Source organism: Hippopotamus amphibius, chromosome 15 (genome assembly GCF_030028045.1).
Source record: "Hippopotamus amphibius kiboko isolate mHipAmp2 chromosome 15, mHipAmp2.hap2, whole genome shotgun sequence".
NCBI lineage: Eukaryota > Metazoa > Chordata > Mammalia > Artiodactyla > Hippopotamidae > Hippopotamus > Hippopotamus amphibius.
The window spans coordinates 58,868,269-58,888,703 of NC_080200.1; the positions used below are offsets into that span (position 1 = coordinate 58,868,269).

General features: G+C 39.1%; 1 protein-coding gene across 1 annotated transcript in view; it reads left to right on the top strand.

The window, feature by feature from the left end:
- DNAH5 (dynein axonemal heavy chain 5) overlaps nucleotides 1–20,435 on the top strand; it is a 202,324-nt gene that overhangs the window by 148,070 nt on the left and 33,819 nt on the right. The window contains exons 58-64 of the mRNA XM_057708854.1: nucleotides 761–964; nucleotides 3,434–3,613; nucleotides 6,664–6,801; nucleotides 10,833–10,968; nucleotides 11,549–11,865; nucleotides 13,021–13,176; nucleotides 14,114–14,296. Of these exons, the coding sequence (XP_057564837.1) occupies nucleotides 761–964; nucleotides 3,434–3,613; nucleotides 6,664–6,801; nucleotides 10,833–10,968; nucleotides 11,549–11,865; nucleotides 13,021–13,176; nucleotides 14,114–14,296 (1,314 nt within the window). The remainder of the gene's footprint in view (nucleotides 1–760; nucleotides 965–3,433; nucleotides 3,614–6,663; nucleotides 6,802–10,832; nucleotides 10,969–11,548; nucleotides 11,866–13,020; nucleotides 13,177–14,113; nucleotides 14,297–20,435) is intronic.

Consider the following 20,435-nt stretch of genomic DNA (forward strand, 5'->3'; position numbering starts at 1 on the left):
TTTGCCAGGAGGGATGCAAATGCACATCAGATGGAAGGTTTTCAAGACCTAGAAGGAATGAATGTACACTATGTCCTAGAAATAGAACAGTATTAGATGCCTATCTTTAATATTTTTTCCAATGCTTATTCCATAAAGAGTTTGATAGAACAGTTATTATCAACCACAATGAGTTTATGTGACTTTAAGTAATTTACTATATAAGAATCTCTGTACTAGAAATGAAACAGAGCTTAGTGAAATTCGTGTTGCTCAAGTTCCATCATTTAAAGGTCAGTTCCCAGCTAAGAAACCTCTAATTATTCAATCTGGCAGCCCTGAGGCTACCCGCTAGTGTCAGTCCACTGTGACAAGCCTTAAGAGAGAGAAGCAGATTCTTGACCTACATAATTAATGAGTAAAAAAAGCACTGCAAATACTGGAGGTTTCCTGGTTTAGAATCCCTGGAATCTACTTAAGTGCTGATGATTCTTTTCCTTTCAGATTATAGTTGTTACAGTTTTAGAGAAGTCACAGCTCCTTATCTGCACGCCAACACGTCTCTCACTGTCTTCCCTCTGGCAGTCACTTTGAGTTGTAAAAATGTGGACCTTGGGGGACGTGTGTTTTTCCTGGGGATTAAATATGCACCTAGCCCCCATGACGGCATCAAACTTAAAAATGCTTGTATTCTTCCGCTGAAGTAGTCGCCTTTAGAGAGTAAAGGTTTGTTTTCACTTTTCTTATCTGAGTTTGGGTGATGACCGCCTCTCCTTCCCAGACCATCAAGCCTTCTGATATCGCTACTGTCCGCACGCTGGGCCGCCCCCCTCATCTCATCATGAGGATCATGGACTGTGTGCTGCTGCTGTTTCAGAGGAAGGTCAGTGCCGTGAAAATGGACCTGGAGAAAAGCTGCACAATTCCTTCCTGGCAGGAATCTTTAAAGTTGATGACTGCAGGAAACTTTCTACAGAATTTACAGGTTGGTAGTTCAATAATGATTTACTAAGAGGGGACTCGCACTTCATTGGAGTATCTGGGTCCTTTAATAGAAGATGTTTCTAAAAAGAATTTACTATATGTACATTTTTTTAACTTATTAAATTTTTTCATCTTTATCGGGGTATAATTGATAAATAATTTTATATAATTAAGGTGTATGACGATGTTTTGATATATGTTAAGACGTCGTGAAATGATTTTGCCACAATGAATCCATTACATCCAATAAATAGCCAATTAAATATCCATCACCTCACATACTTACCTTTTTTTCTTTTTTTGTGATGAGAACATTTAAGATCTACCCTCCTAGCAAATTTCAAGTATACAACACAGTATTGTTAACGGTATTCATGTTGCTGTCCATTAGGTCCCCAGGACCTTCTCCTCGTGCAAAACTGACACTTTGACCCTTGACCCTTGACCAACATCTGCCCCTTTTTTCCTCCCCCAGCCCTTGGCTACCACTGTTCTCTCTGCTTCTATGAGTTTGACTGTTTCAAATTTCACTAAGTGAGATTGTGAAGTATTTGTCTTTCTCTGTCAGGCTTATTTCACTTGGCATAATGTCCTCCAGGTCCATCCATGTTGTCACAAATGGTAGAATTTCCTTCTTTTTTAAGCCTGAATAACATCCTATATACATATTTTGAACTTGTATTTAAGTATTTTTTTCAGAGTAGAATTTTCTCTTTCAAATATGAGACACTGTAAGCATTAGAGCTTTTCCTGACAGATTTTAGGCATATTAAAGCATTATCAGTGACATATTTCAGTAAAAGTTAAAAAATCATTTTAAGGAACCCAAACATATGTGTGTATATTATACGCATATGAATACATACATATATTTATGTTTCACAAGTCTCAATAGTAATTTTTTGAGTACTGATTTGCATCTTATAATTTCATTATGAGATAGCATTTACATATGAAAAAATGCACAAATTTAGTGTATATTGTAAATCAACTATACCCCAATATAAAATAAAAATTTAATTTAAAAAGTATATAGCTTAATGAATATTTACGTATGTATATGCCTATTAATGAACACTGAAATCAAGATTTGGTATTTCCAGATCCCAGCAATCTCTTTTGTGTCCCAACGCAGTAATCTCCCCTAAGATAAACATTTTTCTGACTTTTATCCTGATAATTAATTTTGCCTACTTTGTTTTTTTAAATAATTTTTTAATAGTTTATTTAATTAATTAATTTATTGATTGATTGCCTTGGGTCTTTGTTGCTGCACGTGGGCTTTCTCTAGTTGTGGCGAGTGGGGGGTACTCTTTGTTGTGGTTTGCAGGCTCTAGAGTGCAGGCTCAGTAGTTGTGGTGCATGGGCTTGGTTGCTCTGTGGCATGTGGGATCTTCCTGGACCAGGGATTTGAACCCATGTCTCATGCATTGGCATGCAGATTCTTAACCATGGCACCACCAGGGAAGTCCCAGTTTTGCTTACTTTGAAATTTATGTATATGAAATTATATCATATGAACTCTTTTTCTTTTTTGAGCCCTTTCATTCAATACCTCTGTGAGATTCTTTCTTATTGTTGTACAGGACAGTATTTCATTCTTTTTTCATTGCTGCATAGCTTTCCAGTACATGAATATACAATAGTGTGTGACAAATGTTAGTGATTCTCTGGTGAGAAAAAAGAAAAAGCTCTGATTTGCAGTGTTTGCCAATTTTCATAGTGTAACTATCCCCACAATGGCTGATTTCAAGCTACCAAAATAATGTTGCTGAATGTAGAGTTGAGAAAACGTGCATGGTAGCATGCTGTTGTCAGCGGTTCCTACCATATAGGTACAGTAAATACAAATGACCTCGAAAACATAGATAGTAAAATGTTGTAAAATAATTAGAAGGTGATGACTTTTGACTAGTCACTATTTTTGTTTAAAATAACATTTATTTAATTGTAAGTTTACATAATTGAATTTTTAATAATGGCTGTGTTTAACTCAACCCATTTCTGCTGCTATTCTAAAATTTTATCCCTCTGGAAGAGAACAGTTCTCTCATAATCTTGATAGTTCTATGATTAAAAATTAATTCATTACCCTGAAGGCCTAATGTCCAACTTATTTTCTTTACATTTCAGGTGAGTTTAATAGAACTTCTCTCTGAATGTATTAAGCGTTTGGTTGCTGCTAAATGCTAAATATTTGTGTCTAAATATGTATGCTTTACATATTTGCTTTATATATAATGCTAAATACCTGTATCATTTTATATGCCTAAATACTTATGCCTAAATATGACTTTTATATGCCTAAATATGACTTTTGCCTAATATCCTGAAATATTGACAAAATATATCATTCATTCTTTCTTGGATTTAACAATTTTAATAGCTTCAGTGGCATTGTCAGCCTAATGTGATTATGACTTCATGGAAAGAGGTATTTTTGACTTTATTTTACTCCATTCTTCCATAGCAATTCCCCAAAGACACAATCAATGAAGAAGTGATAGAATTTTTGAATCCCTACTTTGAAATGGCAGACTACAACATCGAAACGGCTAAACGCGTATGTGGGAACGTAGCTGGGCTTTGTTCCTGGACCAAGGCCATGGCTTCCTTCTTTTCTATAAACAGAGAGGTGTTGCCCCTGAAGGTAAGCCTCCTCGGTGCAATTGGAGGACGTGTGCCTGTAGGGGTTCTCTGGGTCAACTGGGCTTGTCTTTCATGCAGCCCAGGGGCCTCAGGTGTTACTGTACCAAGTCCACGGGGAGAGCTAGTGATAGGCCAAGCACAGGATGCTTCTTTCTTCTCTGTAATGCTACTCCAATTGGTATTGTATAAGCCTTAAGCATGGACTCTCTACAAGGATACTAAGTCCATTGTGGGCTGCTGGACATTTTTTTCCCGATGATGTCAACTTGAAAAAAAGAAGCACAGAAAACTATAGCATAGGATCCGCCAATAATGTCTAGGACCTTTTGCCAGGGACTCCTATGAATGAGGCAGGGTGGACACCGTCACAGGTGGCTGGTCTTAGCTGCAGGGATGACATAGTATTCCCTCTCCCTCCTTTGTCTCCCAGGAACGGAACTGAGTATCATCCTTTATGTAATGTGATTTGACAATATGCCAGTGTTCCCTTTGAGTAATTGCATTTCTCAGCTTCATTTGTCCACATCCCCCCACCATTCAGTGACAACTCAGTCTTTAGCAGATGAAGAGGCAAGTACCTGTTTTGAAAATGAAATACTGATGCATTAAAATTCACACCTTATGGCTTGGTTGATTATTTTGCTTTTGTGTAAGTCTGATCTCTCTCAACCATCAGCGAAAATCCACGTACACTTATAAACTACACAAGGAACTCAAAAATCATGCTAAAAATAATCAACAATTAAAAGAAGATAGGGATAGAGTTGGAAGTCCCATTTTATTTTCTCATTGTTACCGTATCAGGGCAATTTAGTCAGTTGTGGAGGCCCTTGGTGTCCTAGGGCAACTTAAAAGAGAAGGGATGCATTTGAATCAGAGATTTTTAGAGCAAATAGTTGATGTCATGCTGTCCGACACTGTGGATTTGCGGACCACTGAAGACTCCAACATAGCTCACAATTGGACATTCTGATACTGACTGAATGATAACTATCATATCCAGTGAAAAGTACAGGGCATCCTTTGCAGATTTTTCCAGTGGGTAAGCATACACGAGCACCTTCAAGGAAATTACAGTTGAATTCACAGTGGGGAGTTTTTATTTTGTTGTAGTTACTTGAAATAAAATGAGCTGAAACCAGTACAAAAGAATGGATGTTCTGAACAGGCTTACATAAAAACAATGACATCTCCTCCCCTAATTCTGTATAATTCGGGCTCCACCCAGTCCTAGGACAACACAGATCTTATGTAGGAAGTGAAGGGAACACCATCAGGAGGGGGAACCTTTTACTTGCACCTGAAACCTATGCTTCTCTTCTGAGGAGCCTGTTCTGGGAGTGCCCCTTATGTTTTTAGGAGCACCCAGCATCTGGGAGTCTTCCGTTTGTCAGCTCCCTCCTAATTGCCATTGTGAGAAACATAAACGTAGTTGCATAGATCCTACGTGTTCACTACTTAGAGAGAAGTAGAAGACAAAGAAAGTGCAGGTTGTTGTTGGGTAACTCTGCTCAATATATTAAGAAGTAGAGACCAAGTCCTCTAACTTCACTTATTTCCAGAGGGGCTTCACTTGCGAACTCCTTCTTCCCAAGTAAAGAGAGATTAAGGACACTCTTTCAACTCCACTGGGAACCTCTTCACCACTAATTAGTTAAGAAGACAGTGAGGGACTCTTCTTTCATCTTACAATTCCTATAGACAGGCCAAGTGACTTCTAGTACTGAATAAACTTAAACAAATATTAATTGCAAGAGTAGTAATTTAGATTCTATTCAATTTCATCCTAATGAGGTTTCTCCTTGGAAACTGTGAATACCAGTAAGTAATAGTTCACGTAAACAAAACATAACAACAGTAGAGCCTTAAATAATGAACATGGATAATAACAGTATCTATTATTTATCAAACTCTTGTTATATGCCAGGCCCCAGACTTGGATTTTTACGTGTTATTGTATTTAATACACACATGCGCACACACACACACACACACACAAACCTGCGCACACTCACAAATCCTAGGAGGTAGTTTTTCAATATTTTAATGGAGAAACTAAGACTGACATAATTTAAGTAATCTTAATAGAATCCTACAGTTCCTAAGGTGAGCAGTTAGATTTGAAAGATTTTATTCCCTTTGTTTAGTAGCTTTGAGAGCTTCATTTTAAAAAATTATTATTTTTTGAGTAGAGTCCTAGAAAATGTTTAAAATCTTTGGGGCTGCAATAGTTTGCCATTCATGGCTTACTTTAGTAAGACTTAAAGGGAGAATTTTGATTTCAAAATTTTTAAGAAAGGATTTAAATTCCTGCAAGCAGGAACTATTTTCTACACCTCATCTTTTTCCAGTATTGCTTTTGATTACGTCTGTTGAGTCTAATTTAGTAGCTTCCTTAAAGCAAATATTTTTGTTTGGTCACAGCCCAAGTATTGGTTCTTTTCGGGAAGGCATGTATGAGGTGGCAGGAATGCCATCAAGCCCATCACCACCCACAAAACCTAGACCTTTACACTCAGTGGTTCATCGTGTTTCACCCTTTGTCTTGTTTGAACATCCTCATTAGCAGGAATGAGACCTGGTAACCAGATGGTTCCAAACATTCAGGTTCTTTCTACAATTCAATGTTAAAATGTTCTGTAATGTGCTTGTATGCATTTAATATTACAATGTTTTGATTTAGAGATTGGCAGACTGTGGTCCACAGACCAAATCTAACCTACCTCCTGTATGTGTATGGCTCATGAAATTTTAAACTAAGTACTTAAACAATAGTCTTGATTTTTTCTCTTGGTCCCCAAAGCCTAAAATATTCACTATCTGGAATTTTTATGGGAAAAAATTGCTGACTCCTATCTAATGATTTATAATTGTCTGCTTACACACATGTCAAGTTCACATGAGGGTTTGGTCCTGACAATGCAATTTGAGAAGAGTCTAGGGGTGAACCAGAGAAAAGGTGTAACATGTGACTTGGCTGAGTTCTCAGACTCTGACTTGCTGGATGATTGGTTTGCTGCCATGCCTTCACCCTCCGTGTGTCCCGTGCAGGCCAACCTGGTGGTGCAGGAGAATCGCTACGTGTTGGCCATGCAGGATCTGCAGAAGGCCCAGGCCGAGCTGGACGACAAGCAGGCCGAGCTGGATGTGGTGCAGGCCGAGTACGAGCAGGCCATGGCCGAAAAGCAGGTCCCTGTCTTCTGCTGTGGCGGTGGCGGGGTGGATGGGACCATCAGCCACCTTCCCGGCGGTGGTCGTCCCTTCATTCCTCTCCTGCTTTCTCTCTCCAACGGTTTGGTTTCCAGCAGGGATTCATTTAGTTGACACACAGTACAATACATACATGCGTACCTATACACCACACACTCCCGCACTGAGCCCTGGGGTTTGTTGCTGACGGGCACCGGGAACCTTTGGTGATCAGCCCAAACAGAAGCCACTGCTGGAACGTGGGTGCTCTGAGCTTCCTTGTGAATGGTGACGATAAGAGCATCTTGTGCAGCATTTTTGATATGTTTTCCAAATCATGTCTTCCCACTTTCTCTCATTTAATCTTTGAAACAATCTTTCAAGGTAGGCAGGGTAGATATTTTTATTTTATTCTCATTTTAAAGGAAGGAACTTAGGCCCAGAGAGAACAAGAGGATGGCTCCCGTTCATAGGCGTTGGTCATAGGGCTGGATGAGACCTTGATCTTCTGACGTCTCCTCCGGTCTCTCTGCTGGACCAACGTGCCTGACCACAGGGCTGTGTCCCAGTGACAGTGACCACCCACAGTCTTCTCAACCTATGCATGTCTTGCGGCTTTAGCACTTTTCAGAATCAAGGCTCATGTATTCCCTCTCCACTGGGCAACAGGCTCTTTAGTTGATTTTTACTCATTCCAGCTCCACTGGGGCCGCCTTCGTTCTGGTACTCAAGGCAGAGTTAACATAAACTTAATGCAGCTTAAGCTTCACGGCCCCTCGTGTGCACAGGCGCCATGAATGCTGGGGTTACTGGGAGCTGCAGAGAGTTCTATGGGGAGGGGAAACCAGGTTATTTGTGGGTGAGTATTCAGATAAAATAGAGATCCCAGACGAGAGGTTCTCAATCATCAGGATTTTATAGTCATTTTTTGCCCCGATTCTCATTACATGTTCACATGTATTTTGTATTTGTAAAAATTCTTTAGTGATTTTCTTAAAGTGGTCCCCAGATTAATTAAGTATCTGGCCCCACAGAATCTGTAGCTGCCTTTGGTAAAGCCTGTATTTGGTAAATAAGAGCTAGGTTCTCTCTGATTTCCTTGATGATTTTATGGAATCCACCTCTGGCTGTTCTCAGCCTCCACTTGGCTGGATCAAGGTTCCTGCTGTTAGTCTAGGAAATCAGATAAACATTTCAGTTTTACTATATGCAAGATGTATGGTATTTTCTCTTAAGGATAAGCCTCCTGAAAGCAAAATAAGAGCTTTTCAGAATTTTGGAGAAGTAATTATATAGCACCTAATTGGGTCTGTTATTGATGGCCTGTGGAATTCACTTATCATAATATAAAGAGAAAATTAACTTTGCAATTTGAAAGAGTCTACTTTAGAAACTATGAGGAAGGCATGTTAATTTCCACCATTTGGACACTCATATCTGGAAGCACGACTAAGTACACTAAAAATATTCTACAGCCTCATTATGTTTCAGTTTTAACAATTTTGCATTAGTTCACTCAATAAGCTTTTTTATTTTTGAGTATCTACTATTTGCTAGGTAAGCAATTATAAGGGCCACATAAAAATGGCTCCTCTAAAGGTATGGCTCTAACTTTAAAACTTGAATTTCAACAAATGTATCTTTCATTAAGAAAACAAAATCTGGCTGTGTGCCCACCTGCCCACAACATGTTGGAGTGAACTTGACATTTAGGCATCCTGTTGCCCCTTTATCCTCCGTGGGGCTCCACGAGAGGCCAGGGGATTGTGGACTGCAGTGGGCAGGGGAAAGGTCTCGAGTCTACAGTTCATGGTCATGACTGGTGACGTCACCACCCAGGTCTATACAGTCCCTGGAGGAGTGTGTGCCCTGCTGCTCTATGTACAAGGCAGGGCCTTTGCAGAGGGCCCACTCCCACAGGGCCTCTGGGCAGCTAATGACACCCTGGGGCACTAGGAGAGAGAGGGCCAGGAACACTACCCACGGAAGCCGGGGAATTCTGCACACTCGCCCAGCCAGGCTCGGGGGGGAAGTCTGCTTCTGTCTCCTGTGCTCCCAGATGTTTGCTCTTCTCCCATCCCCCGTGTTCTGGTCCCCCAGAGGAGCCTGGGCTTCCGAAAATGCAAAAGCCAGGAGGGGAGGGATTGGCCATTTTTTTTTATTTGGTCACGTAGGAGTCAGGATGGGGAACTTAGGAAGGATAACTTAATATTAAAAATATCTTTCACATGAAAAGTAGGGAGAAATAAATGATGTCATATCATACTTCCAGATGACATCTTTCTTCTTGGGGAGAAACAAACAAATACGGATGGTGTAGATGTGCAGGTGCACCTCTCAGCTGGGCTTTTGGGTTTTTTGCATTAACTCTAGCAGGAAGGAAAACAGAGCAGACTAGAACAAACTGGAAAAATATCTTGCTTCTGGGAAACACTATACTGTAGTGTTATCACAAAAGGAATCTATGTCCCTTATAGAAAACACACACAGGTGACGCTGGAGACGAAGCCTACAGATAGTTTCCTCTTGATCATTTCATACCTGCACACGTGCCTGACACACGAGTATTTAAACTCCGTATAAACCTGTAACAGATAACTCAGCACACACTGCTTTATACACTGAATTTTTTAAAGCTCTTTATTGGAATGTAATCGCTTTACACTGTTGTGCCAGTTTTTGAGGTACAACAAAGTGAATCAGCTGTATTTATACATATATCCCCATATCCCCTCTCTCCCGCAACTCCCTCCCACCCTCCCTATCCCGGCCTCTAAGGCATCACCCATCATCCAGTTGATCTCCCTGTGTTATGCAGCAGCTTCCCACTAGCTATCTATTTTACATTTGGTAGTGTATATATGTCAATGCTACTCTCTCACTTCGTGCCAGCTTCCCCTTCACCACCCTCCCCCGTGTCCTCAAGTCCGTTCTCTACATCTGCATCTTTATTCTTGCCCTGTCCCTGGGTTCATCAGTACCATTTTTTTAGATTCCATACGTATGAGTTAGCATACGGTACTTGTTTTTCTCTTTCTGCCTTACTTTGCTCTGTATGACAGTCTGTAGGCCCATTCACCTCACTACAAATAACTCAATTTCATTCCTTTTTATGGCTGAGTTATAAACTGAATTTTTAACAATGGTTATTTTCCTTAATGATTATATTTTAATGGCTTCAGAGTATTCTTATTCACAGTATACCATAATCTATGTAAATTATCCTCTCTTGTTAGCCATTTAGCATATATGTCATATATTATGTAAATATATGTAAATATTATACATGAGCGCCCACTGACTGGTCACATAGCTGAATCTTTATCCATATCCATTATGGTTTTATAAGTATACATTTCTACAAGTAGAATTAGCAACTGTCTCTTCAACAAAGAGAAACTGCACCATTTATTTTTAAGAACAAAACACTAAGTGGCAACAGTGTGTGAAAGTCTGGTTGAAGGTCCTTTACTGACACAAGGAGCAGCAGGGAGGGACCTGCTGGGTCCATGTGGCTGGAATTTGTGAATGAGCTTCAGGACTCCACAACCTGAAGATAATCCAGTTTTGCCTAAAGTAAAAGGAGCTGTGGAGTTAGACAAAGCAGTAATGATGCTAGAACTTCAACATGAGGCATAGTCCTCATTTTTAAGTAGGGATATGTAATTCTATTTGATATGTAATGCTATTTGATACTTGTGTGTATGCTTATATTTTACTTCTAATTTTTTGATAGGAAAATCATAAGGGATGCACATGTCCATTATTTCTCATTTTATTAATGTCTGGAAGGGTCTGCCCATTGGCCCAGGGCCCCTCCTGAGGAATCCATTCACGTTCTGTAGATGCGGCTTAAGACACAGGCTGGGCTGAGGCAGACACACAGAAATGCAGTCTTATGCTTCCCTTGAAATAAATGGCTCACATAGCTCAGAAAGGCAGATAACATATAGCGTTTTAAAATTATGCTTTTGAGCTCCAGGCTATATTTATCTAAACAAAAGTTTTCTTCTGGTTCTGGCTGTTTTTAGACCTTGCTTGGAGATGCAGAGAGGTGCAGACGTAAGATGCAGACCGCTTCTGCGCTGATCGGGGGCTTGGCAGGAGAAAAAGAAAGATGGACAGAGCAAAGCAAAGAGTTTGCTGCACAAACTAAAAGACTTGTAGGTGTGTAAATTCCTTTATTAATGAGATTATGTGCTGACTGCGATAGGGAGTGAGCAAACTTAAGCTTTAATCAGAATACAGATCGACACTTGGTTACTTCAAATTCCTCTGCGTGCACGTGTGTGTGTGTCCAGCTCTTTCAGAAGGATGAATATTGGTCTGGCATTTAGGCAACGCTTATTAGATGTGTTAATGGCCTTTAAACCTCTTATAATCAGGTCATTTTTTGAATTCCCCTATGAATGAATGGCCGTATTGATCAAGGTCACTTAAAATGGAGGCTCTGTCTTCTGAGGTTTTGGTGTATCTCTTAAACTCAGAAGTCATCGTCTCATATCCAGCAAGAGTCAACATAATCCACTGCTTGACTCCTGGCAGCTGTTACTTGCTGGATCACGTGGACTCTTTAACAGTGAACTAAACTACTGCTTATTCACAGGACATAGCAACTTGTGGTTACAATTTGGTTTCTGAAATTTAGTTTGAAAGAATGGTTATCTTTATTTTTCACTTCTAATAGTCTGTGGAATTACAAGGCTGATCACAGAGTATTTCAGTGATGTTTTGTTTTCCGTTTTAGGGGATGTGTTGTTGGCTACAGCCTTTCTATCTTATTCTGGTCCGTTTAACCAAGAATTTCGCAATCTGCTGTTAAATGACTGGCAGAAGGAAATGAAAGCCCGGGAAATCCCATTTGGAGACAATCTAAATCTCAATGAGATGTTGATTGACGCTCCTACCATCAGTGAGTGGAACCTCCAAGGCCTGCCAAATGACGACCTGTCCATTCAGAATGGGATTATTGTCACAAAGGCCTCTCGTTATCCTTTGTTAATTGATCCACAGACTCAAGGCAAGATCTGGATTAAAAATAAAGAAAACCAAAATGAACTCCAGGTAATCTGTGTTTGAGTATATTTATGCTACTAATCAGTTTTATTGCCCCAGATCAACAAATATCTGAGAATATAGAAATATTTCATATTTAGGAATAATTTTATTATTAATATTTAGAAACAATCTCTAAACATTGCATTATTTGCATTCTTGTTGATCTCTCCTAATACTGTCTTTCAAAGGTTTCAGACTCCCTGCTTTTAGGCCCTAGGGCCCTCCTTGATACACAGGGCAGGGTGGAGTTATACCACACTAAGTGTGCAGCACGTTATAAAGACACTTCATAACTATTCCATGGTTATTTGTCACAAATGTGGTGGTGGTAAGGAAAAGACAGCATTGCCACCCAGAGCCTTTACCTGCTTCCCAGTAAAAGGGAATGATGCAGTCACATGCTCTGGAGTTTCCTTAAAACACTAAAGACAGAGCTACCATATGATCCTGCAGTTCCACTCCTGGGCATATATCTGGAGAAAATCATAATTCAAAAAGATACATGCACCCCAGTGTTCACTGCAGTACTATTTACAATAGCCCAGACATGGAAGCAACCTAAATGTCCACTGACAGAGGACAGAAGAATGGATAAAGAAGATGTGGTATATTTATACAATGGAATATTACTCAACCATAAAAAAGAATGAAATAATGCTATTTACAGCAACATGGTTGTACGTAGAGATTATCATACAAAGTGAAGTAAGCCAGACAGAGGAAAATAAATATCATCTGATAACACTTATATGTGGAATCTAAAAAAAAAAGTGATGCAATTGAACTTATACACAAAACAGAAAAAGACCCACAGACATAGAAAACAAACTTATGGTTCCCAAAGGGGAAAGGTGGGGGAGAGGGATAAATTAGAAGTTCAGGTTTAACATAAACTCACTACTATATGTAAAGTTGATAACCAACAATGACTTACTGTATCGCACATGGAACTGTACTCAGTATTTTGTAATAACATATAGGAGAAAAGAATCTGAAAAAAATAAATGTATAACTGCATCACTTTGCTGTGTACCTGAAACTAACACAGCATTATAAATCAACTATATACTTCAATTAAAAAAATAAATAAACAAGGGAATGATGGTTTGCTAAGGTGAAGAATGGAAACAGATTGGAGCAACAGTTTGATCTTATTTCTAGATCACATCTCTAAATCACAAGTACTTCAGAAACCACCTGGAGGACAGTCTTTCTCTTGGAAGGCCCTTGCTTATCGAAGATGTTGGGGAGGAGCTAGATCCAGCCCTGGATAATGTTTTGGAGAGAAACTTCATTAAGACCGGGTCTACCTTTAAGGTAGGTTAGCAGTGTACCTTAGACCCCTGTAGCGGACAATGTGCAGAACAGTTACCATGAGGCCAAGTAAATGTGACATAGGTGACAGTTTCTCAGTAGGCAGCAACTCAAATCTGAGGTATTTGCTCTTCTCTTCTACATTTACTGAGTTGGGATCAAGAGCAGTCTGTTTAGGAATATCTACTGCACTAGTTTAATGAAGTCTGACTCCACTGTGATGTTTGACTTTGGACAGTTTTCAAGCCCTGTCATGCCCCTCTCTGCTTCCATCTCAAATCTGGGCAAGCTGATAAGAAAACCTGGTCTGCTTCCTCTGGCACTGGTGGGAAGTTCAAATTGTGCAACTCCCTGCTCACGACCATGTCTGGAAAACCTCATCCCAGCCCTATCCCCTAACCACCATAAAACCCTGAAACAGCTGCCCCTCCCTACTCTCTCAAGTGAGTTTTTTTTTGGACCTGTTTGGGAGTCTACCCTAATATCTCCAGAAAGTCTTATGTGAATAATAAACCTTTTCATACCTTTTTGGTACATGAGTGACATCATCAGTCGACTTCTGAACCAAGTTTTGGGTAGGGAATCCCTCTCACTTCTGTAGTACGATCACAACAATTTTGGTGATAAGTTCTATATTTATTATATGGTATATATTGAATTAACTTCCTTCCTTCCCTTCCTCCCTCCCATCCTTCCTCCCTTCCTTCCTTCATTCCTTCCCCTCATACTTCCATCCTTCTTTCCTTTCAGTCTAGTGGTCTAAAGCCCCGTGAGTGCCTAAGGACCATTTCTTTTTTAGTATACAAATGATCTCCAGGTACATAGTTGTTTAAAGCAATACTGGATCCTATACAAAAAGCACACAGTAAGAGAAAAAAAGCACACAGTAAGGTGTATCTCTGTTTTATTACTTTTTAATGTTCTTTTTTGTGAAAAAAAGGTGAAGGTCGGTGACAAGGAGGTAGATGTGATGGATGGCTTCAGACTCTACATTACCACCAAGCTGCCCAATCCCGCCTATACCCCTGAAATAAGCGCTCGGACCTCCATCATAGACTTCACTGTCACCATGAAAGGTCTAGAAGATCAGTTACTGGGGAGAGTCATTCTTACAGAGAAGCAGGTGTGTGAAGTATGGCCCTCACCCTTTCTGCATCATGTTGTGATTCTTTCATTGACAAAAATAATATGATGAAAGTGGTAATAGGATTGAGTCTGCTTTTAATTCCCATGTTTCTTCCATTATTAATTTCCACGTGTCTTAAAAACTATTAAGCAATTATCTACCCAATATGTTGCATCTGCATCATATAAATCACAAATATCATCAATTGATTTTATGTAGGGGAATGACGTAGCCATGAGAATATGAGTCTCATTTTCAGCACCATTGTTCTGGTTTTAATATTACTTTATCTTTCTGAGGTTCTAGTCACCTGTTGATTTTTAGCTTTCTAGTACACATCTAGGTTTTTCTTTCATTCAATTCATTATCATGCTTTTGGAATATACAATTAAAACATTTTACTCAGGTACCATGACATTGCCAATTCTTGTATGTTATCCAAGAGAGCTTTGTGTATGTTGCAAGAAGATAGAAGTTTTTGACACTAGATTTCACCATGAACCTTCTGGAGGCTACCAGCTTCCTTATGCTCTAAGCATGACTTTGTTTTCTTTCAATGAAAAATGGCCAATAATTTATAAACTTCCTGGTTCTGAGTCAGCATTTTCTCCAGGGAACATTTGAGTCTTAAGGAAAGAAATCTGGAGGATTTTAATAAGACCGCTTTGGTGAAACGGTATGAACTCTGAAAGTTGCTATTGATTTTTCTCCTGAGCTCGATAGCAGTGAGGAGTTTGGTTTACTTTATGCCCCCCCTTCTGCACTGACCTAAAGACTTATTTAGGTTAAAACTATTGACAAAACCTTGGGAATCTGTCCCTCCCACTCTTTTTACCTTTTCTGTACATCGTATCACGCTTGCTCTTCTGAGCCTCTCCCAATATTTGTGCTTCTCTCTCTTTCTCCACTTCACCCTTCCTTTTTTTAATTAATCTTCTCTGTTTGCTTTTTAATTTATTGTACATAAATCATAGAGTTATGCAGTTGGAAGTTGCATTAAAAGCATTTAATCTGACTTCATAAATTCCCATCGTTGGTGACCTTCGAATGGCAGGAATTCCTACCATAGACTGGCTATCGAAGTAATAACATCCTTCCAAATATATTCCTGTTTATTTTTTGGAGTCTCAGTAGAGGTGGTTGAGGAAGTTTAGTGCTGCTACACCTTTACTTCAGGAAGTACTAGGATTCCGGACCAACAGCAAGTCATGTAGCGCCGGGGCATCTCTGAGTGTCTTCGGGGCAGCTTCCGTCGCCTGTATCTTAGGCTTTGCTTTCACCTGTAGTGTTGGCTTCAGGTAGATAAGGGGCTTTGATGGCACTTTGAATAATATCCTTGTCCTCGGCTTTCTTACTATTCAGCTGAGATGAATACAGTCTCCTTGGAAAAAATAATTTGGCTTCCCGGATTTTTGGTTGCAACAAAACACAACAACTCCAGGACGGAGCCATAATTGTCGCAGCAAAGTTTTAAGATGAAGTAAGGAGCACGTTAAGCTCATTGGAAGACTTTGGATAGTCTTGAAAAGCCAATATGGATCCCAGGCCAGGCTTTTTCTTACTTCCTGGGAAAGTTGAGTGTCTTCGGACATTATTCTCTTACCATCGTCTCATCATCAGAATTTGTTCCAGGCTCGCAGTAAATGATTCTCACAAAAGTGTGGTCAGAGTAATGTGACACTCATTCTGTTATAATAATAGGGGGTCATCTTACCCTCAACCACATTAGAATGAAAGGTGTAATCTGTATTTTTTTTTTCTCTAAAGCAAAGTGAGCTGCCAGACTTATTTGTGATGGAGTTTAAGTAGGCTACTTTCTGCCAGAAGCTTTTCCTATTGCACCATCTGCTCTGCCCACCGTGCTCCTGAGTTAAGGATTCAAATGATGTCATCAGATAAGATGAAATAGCTCATTTTGCTGAATCTTTTCAGCCTCGGTGTTGGCGAGTGGGTCTGAGTTGATCTCTGGTGCTTTCAGGGCATTTTTATCATCTAGTGACTCAGTTGAAAAGAGCCTATGTCTCTGCCTATGGACACAGATATAAAACTTTTCTTGAAGTCCAAATTGTTTCTTTGACTTCAGCGACAATGCAGTCTCTCTTACTATGATCACTTTTTGGGTGATTGTAAAAATATCAATATAAAACGTTATTGGGCCAATGAGGGGGCTGTTGGAAACTAGGAAGAATCCCACAGTTAGGAAGTTGATGTTGGAGAGCATCTAAGAAATTCCCTAAATGTGGGGAAGCATGGAAACAAGTGGTGAACATCTTCAGTCCGGATGAGTTAGGCCTTCACTGGTCTGTTGATTCTTCTTGTGAAAGGCGGCTTGGAACAGTAGCTTAGGATGCAAGGGAAAGGCCACTCTTCTTTGAGTCTGTAAATTCACCAGCAGTCCAGCATCCTGGGAATACGGACAGTGAGGAGCCCTGTTATCATGCAGGATCTGGTCTCATGAAGCCTAAGCGGGCTTGTTTGCTTAAGAGGCAAATGGAAACCCAGAGCATATGAATGCAAGGAAGGCAGATATTTAACTGACTTTATACTTTTCAGTGTGCTTCAAGGCAGTCTTTTTAAATGCATGGACTATTCAAGTTCACATCAAGGTAATATTCAATTGTTGACCTGATGTACCTGGGAGTATATTTAGACAGCCTGCTCTTGTCACCAGAAGGCAATGTATCAAGACCATTTTAAACAGGAAGCAAACCAGTAGCCCTCCAGAAACTTTCCTTTAAAGACATCTAGTCTCTTAGGGTCACTCTCACTTTCATCCTAGAGGACAAGACAAAAAATTCAAAGAGAACTATGTACTGTTAGGAGAAAATTTAATATCAATTAACAGCTTCTACTGGCCACAGAAAACAAAGCCTCAAAGGTCATCATTGTTCAGAATTTCAGATGAGCAAACAGATCTGTGATTTATTTCTTTTGGAGCTGGAAGGACCTGAACTTGGTGGAACTGACATGGGAAGTAACTTAATAAAGACACTAAACAGACATTGTTATCACCAGCTCACTGGCGGTGGAGAAAACAATAAATCTGTTTCTGAGTTCAGTTGTTTAATCTTTCATTTTAATTACCAGTGCAAGGTTCAGAAGAGAAAGAATCGTTGGGAATAAAACCTGGGTGATACCTTAAACATGAGAACTCTGGAAGGCAGTCATCTATTTCCTTTTATTGATTCCAAAACTTTGGTTATAGATGAAGTTTATGTACCAAAGAATTTTAGTTTTCAGTTGCATCCTTGCTGAACCACTTAACTTTTGATCATTTAATTAATTAATAATACATTTCATGAAGTTGTAATGAATCACTGATGTACTTTCTTATTCAATTCAGGGATACTTTTCACATTATCACAGTTTATATAAAATTTTTACATTGTAGTCTTAATATATAGAATACATAGCACAAATGTTTACTATTCTGTGTGTGTGTATGTGTGTGTTAAGAGATAATCCCTTTGGTGGGAAAAACAAAATATAGACAAAATTATTTTGATTAATTTTGCCCGTTCGTATTAACTTGAAAAAGAACTATATTATGGAACTAAAGTTGTCGTTCAACAGAAATATGTTTAAATCTGTCATACAAATGAAAATATGCCTAAAACCTTATCCCAAAGTAGGTTTTCCATTGTTAAATCTCAAATGAAAAGCAAATAGCAATTGTTCTATTTTCTTTCAGAAGCATCTTTCTTTGCCCCATAACTATTGTTCTATTCTACTGTTTGGCCACTGGTGTGCTATTTAATGAATAGCTTGCTTTTGGAATTCCAAATTTTACTTTAGGTTGTAGTATTTACTTTGGAGTATATAATGTCATCAGTTTCAAACTATGGGGGAAATGTACTTCTTAGCCTTATTTGAATCCTTTGGGAATATAAGCATTACTTTAATTGACAATTTTATTTAATTAGTGTTGTTAACAATGATATTAAATTGACCACAATCAACTCAATAATGTTCAAGCTTTTACTTACTATCTTTAAAATCCGAAATGGAATACTTTGTACCTTATTGTATGCATTACTAATAAGTGTGTTTATTTTATTAATAATGGTTTTCAAAAGCAACATGGAGGCATAATTTTAGTTTCAATCCTGTAGTTCTCAAGTGGAGATGAGATTGGAAATGTAGGTTGTAACAGGTTTTGTGAACTATGTTGAAAATTTCGGACCTTCCCAAATAGTAAAGGGAGATCCCTCAATGACTAGGAGCAGAAAAGGGGATGATGGCAGAGCAAAGGGTCAGCAAGGAGGCCAGTTATGGTTAGAGTAGTCCCCTGAGCAATAATTAAAGCCTAAATTAGGGCAATCGCTATGTAATTGGGAAAAATAGACAGAAGAAAGTTCACTGATGTAGGAAGGCTCAGTAAGACTTGGTGCAGTTTTGGGATTTGATAGTCCATGGGCTCATCTCCAGCAGACGTGAAAGCATGCATCCTTAGCATAGTAAGTGCAAGATTAGAAAGTTCTTTTTTAAAAAAATCCCCTTTCAGCTACTTTATTATGCTTTTATGATGATATGTGAAATTCTAAAATATGATTTATTTTGTGCCAACTTATGATTTTATTCTTCAAACAGTGGAATTATTTCATTTCCAAATAAACTTTAGAATGCATCTGAAAAATCCATGCTGGAAACGATTCAAGCGAGGGGATAGAGAGCAGAGATGTATTCTGAGCAGCTGTCATGATCCAGTCGCTGGTTTCAGCTACTTTGCTAATGATAGTCTCCCAGTCACTCTCTGAGCTGTTTTTATGTCCGTTTTGCAGATGAAGAAACTGAGGCTTATAGACTTATGTAACATGGCCAAGGTCATGCAGTTAATAAGTCCTGGGAGTTAGGATTCAAGCATGTCTTCCTGATGTCAAAATCCTCACTCTTCCCACTGCTTTACTTTCCTTCCTTACCTGTTTTCAGGTGAGGACTTTTATCAGGCTCACCTTTAGGACCTCAGAAACCATAATGAGAGTGTAAAATTTAGGAATACGGCAATAAAAAATATTTGAATTATTTCCATTTAATTTTACCATCACTTTGTTTCCTAGTGTAACCATATTGTGAGTGCATTTATTATAACAGCTTATGGAAGTGAATTTTATAGTGGCCATTAAATGTCACTTGTTTGTACTAATTTCTACATTATCTCAAATTTGAGATTTTTATCTAGTGAATAAATGAACTAAAATGACCAGTAAGGAAGCTTTCAAATGTAACCAAATAACACATGGAAGCAAAGATAATAAGAGCAGGTCTTAATTGCTTTGCTATAGCTCAAAGAATTAAGAATTGATGCAAGTTTGAGCTTCTGTTTTGCTAAAAGAGGGAATTTTTGCCTTCTGGAATGTTCCTGGACCTAACTCACTGTGCCTAGAGCAGGAGTTGGGAGCCTGGTGGGCCCCCACCCACCATAACTGTTCAACCAATGGTGATTAACTAGCTGGCACGTAAAGCAGAGGCCAGGGCTCTTTGCTTTCTGCCTTCATGCAATTTTGTTACCATGACCTTTATTTTTAACTTCATGTTTTTTGTTACCAAGGGAGAATTTTCATGTCTGTATTTCTGGCGCTAAGACAAGACCAGATTTTCTGATACACTAATGTGTTTCAGTTTGTCGGTTTGAAAGGGGTATAGCATTTAATCATTCACTTTGCAATATTGAGAGCCTACTATGTACCAGGCATTGTACCAAGAATTGGCAAATGGATCGATGAACCAAAAAATCCTTGGAGCATAACTATTAAGTAACTTATATGTTACATTAGAAAGAAAGTAAATAATCATGTAATTAATGAAGCCCCATTATGTTTTATATGATTTCATATGATTCATCACTGCATATAGCTTTAGATTTCTAGTTTTCTCGATAAGGAGTAGAATCTATATAACCTGCTGAACCGCTTCCAGAATACCTGAGTATTCATCTTTCTGAAGTTGCTCTAGCAACGTGAGCTTGTACCACATGTCCAGGTAGCTGCACGGGAACTGCCGACAATGCTGTCCTGTTCGAGGCACCTGCATTTAACCCTAGTTTTCCCATGTTGTATTTACACCGAACTGTGTATAACTTTAGTAAGTCAGCTAGCGTAGGTATCTTGTCAAAGCACACTGTACATAGAAAGCTTTT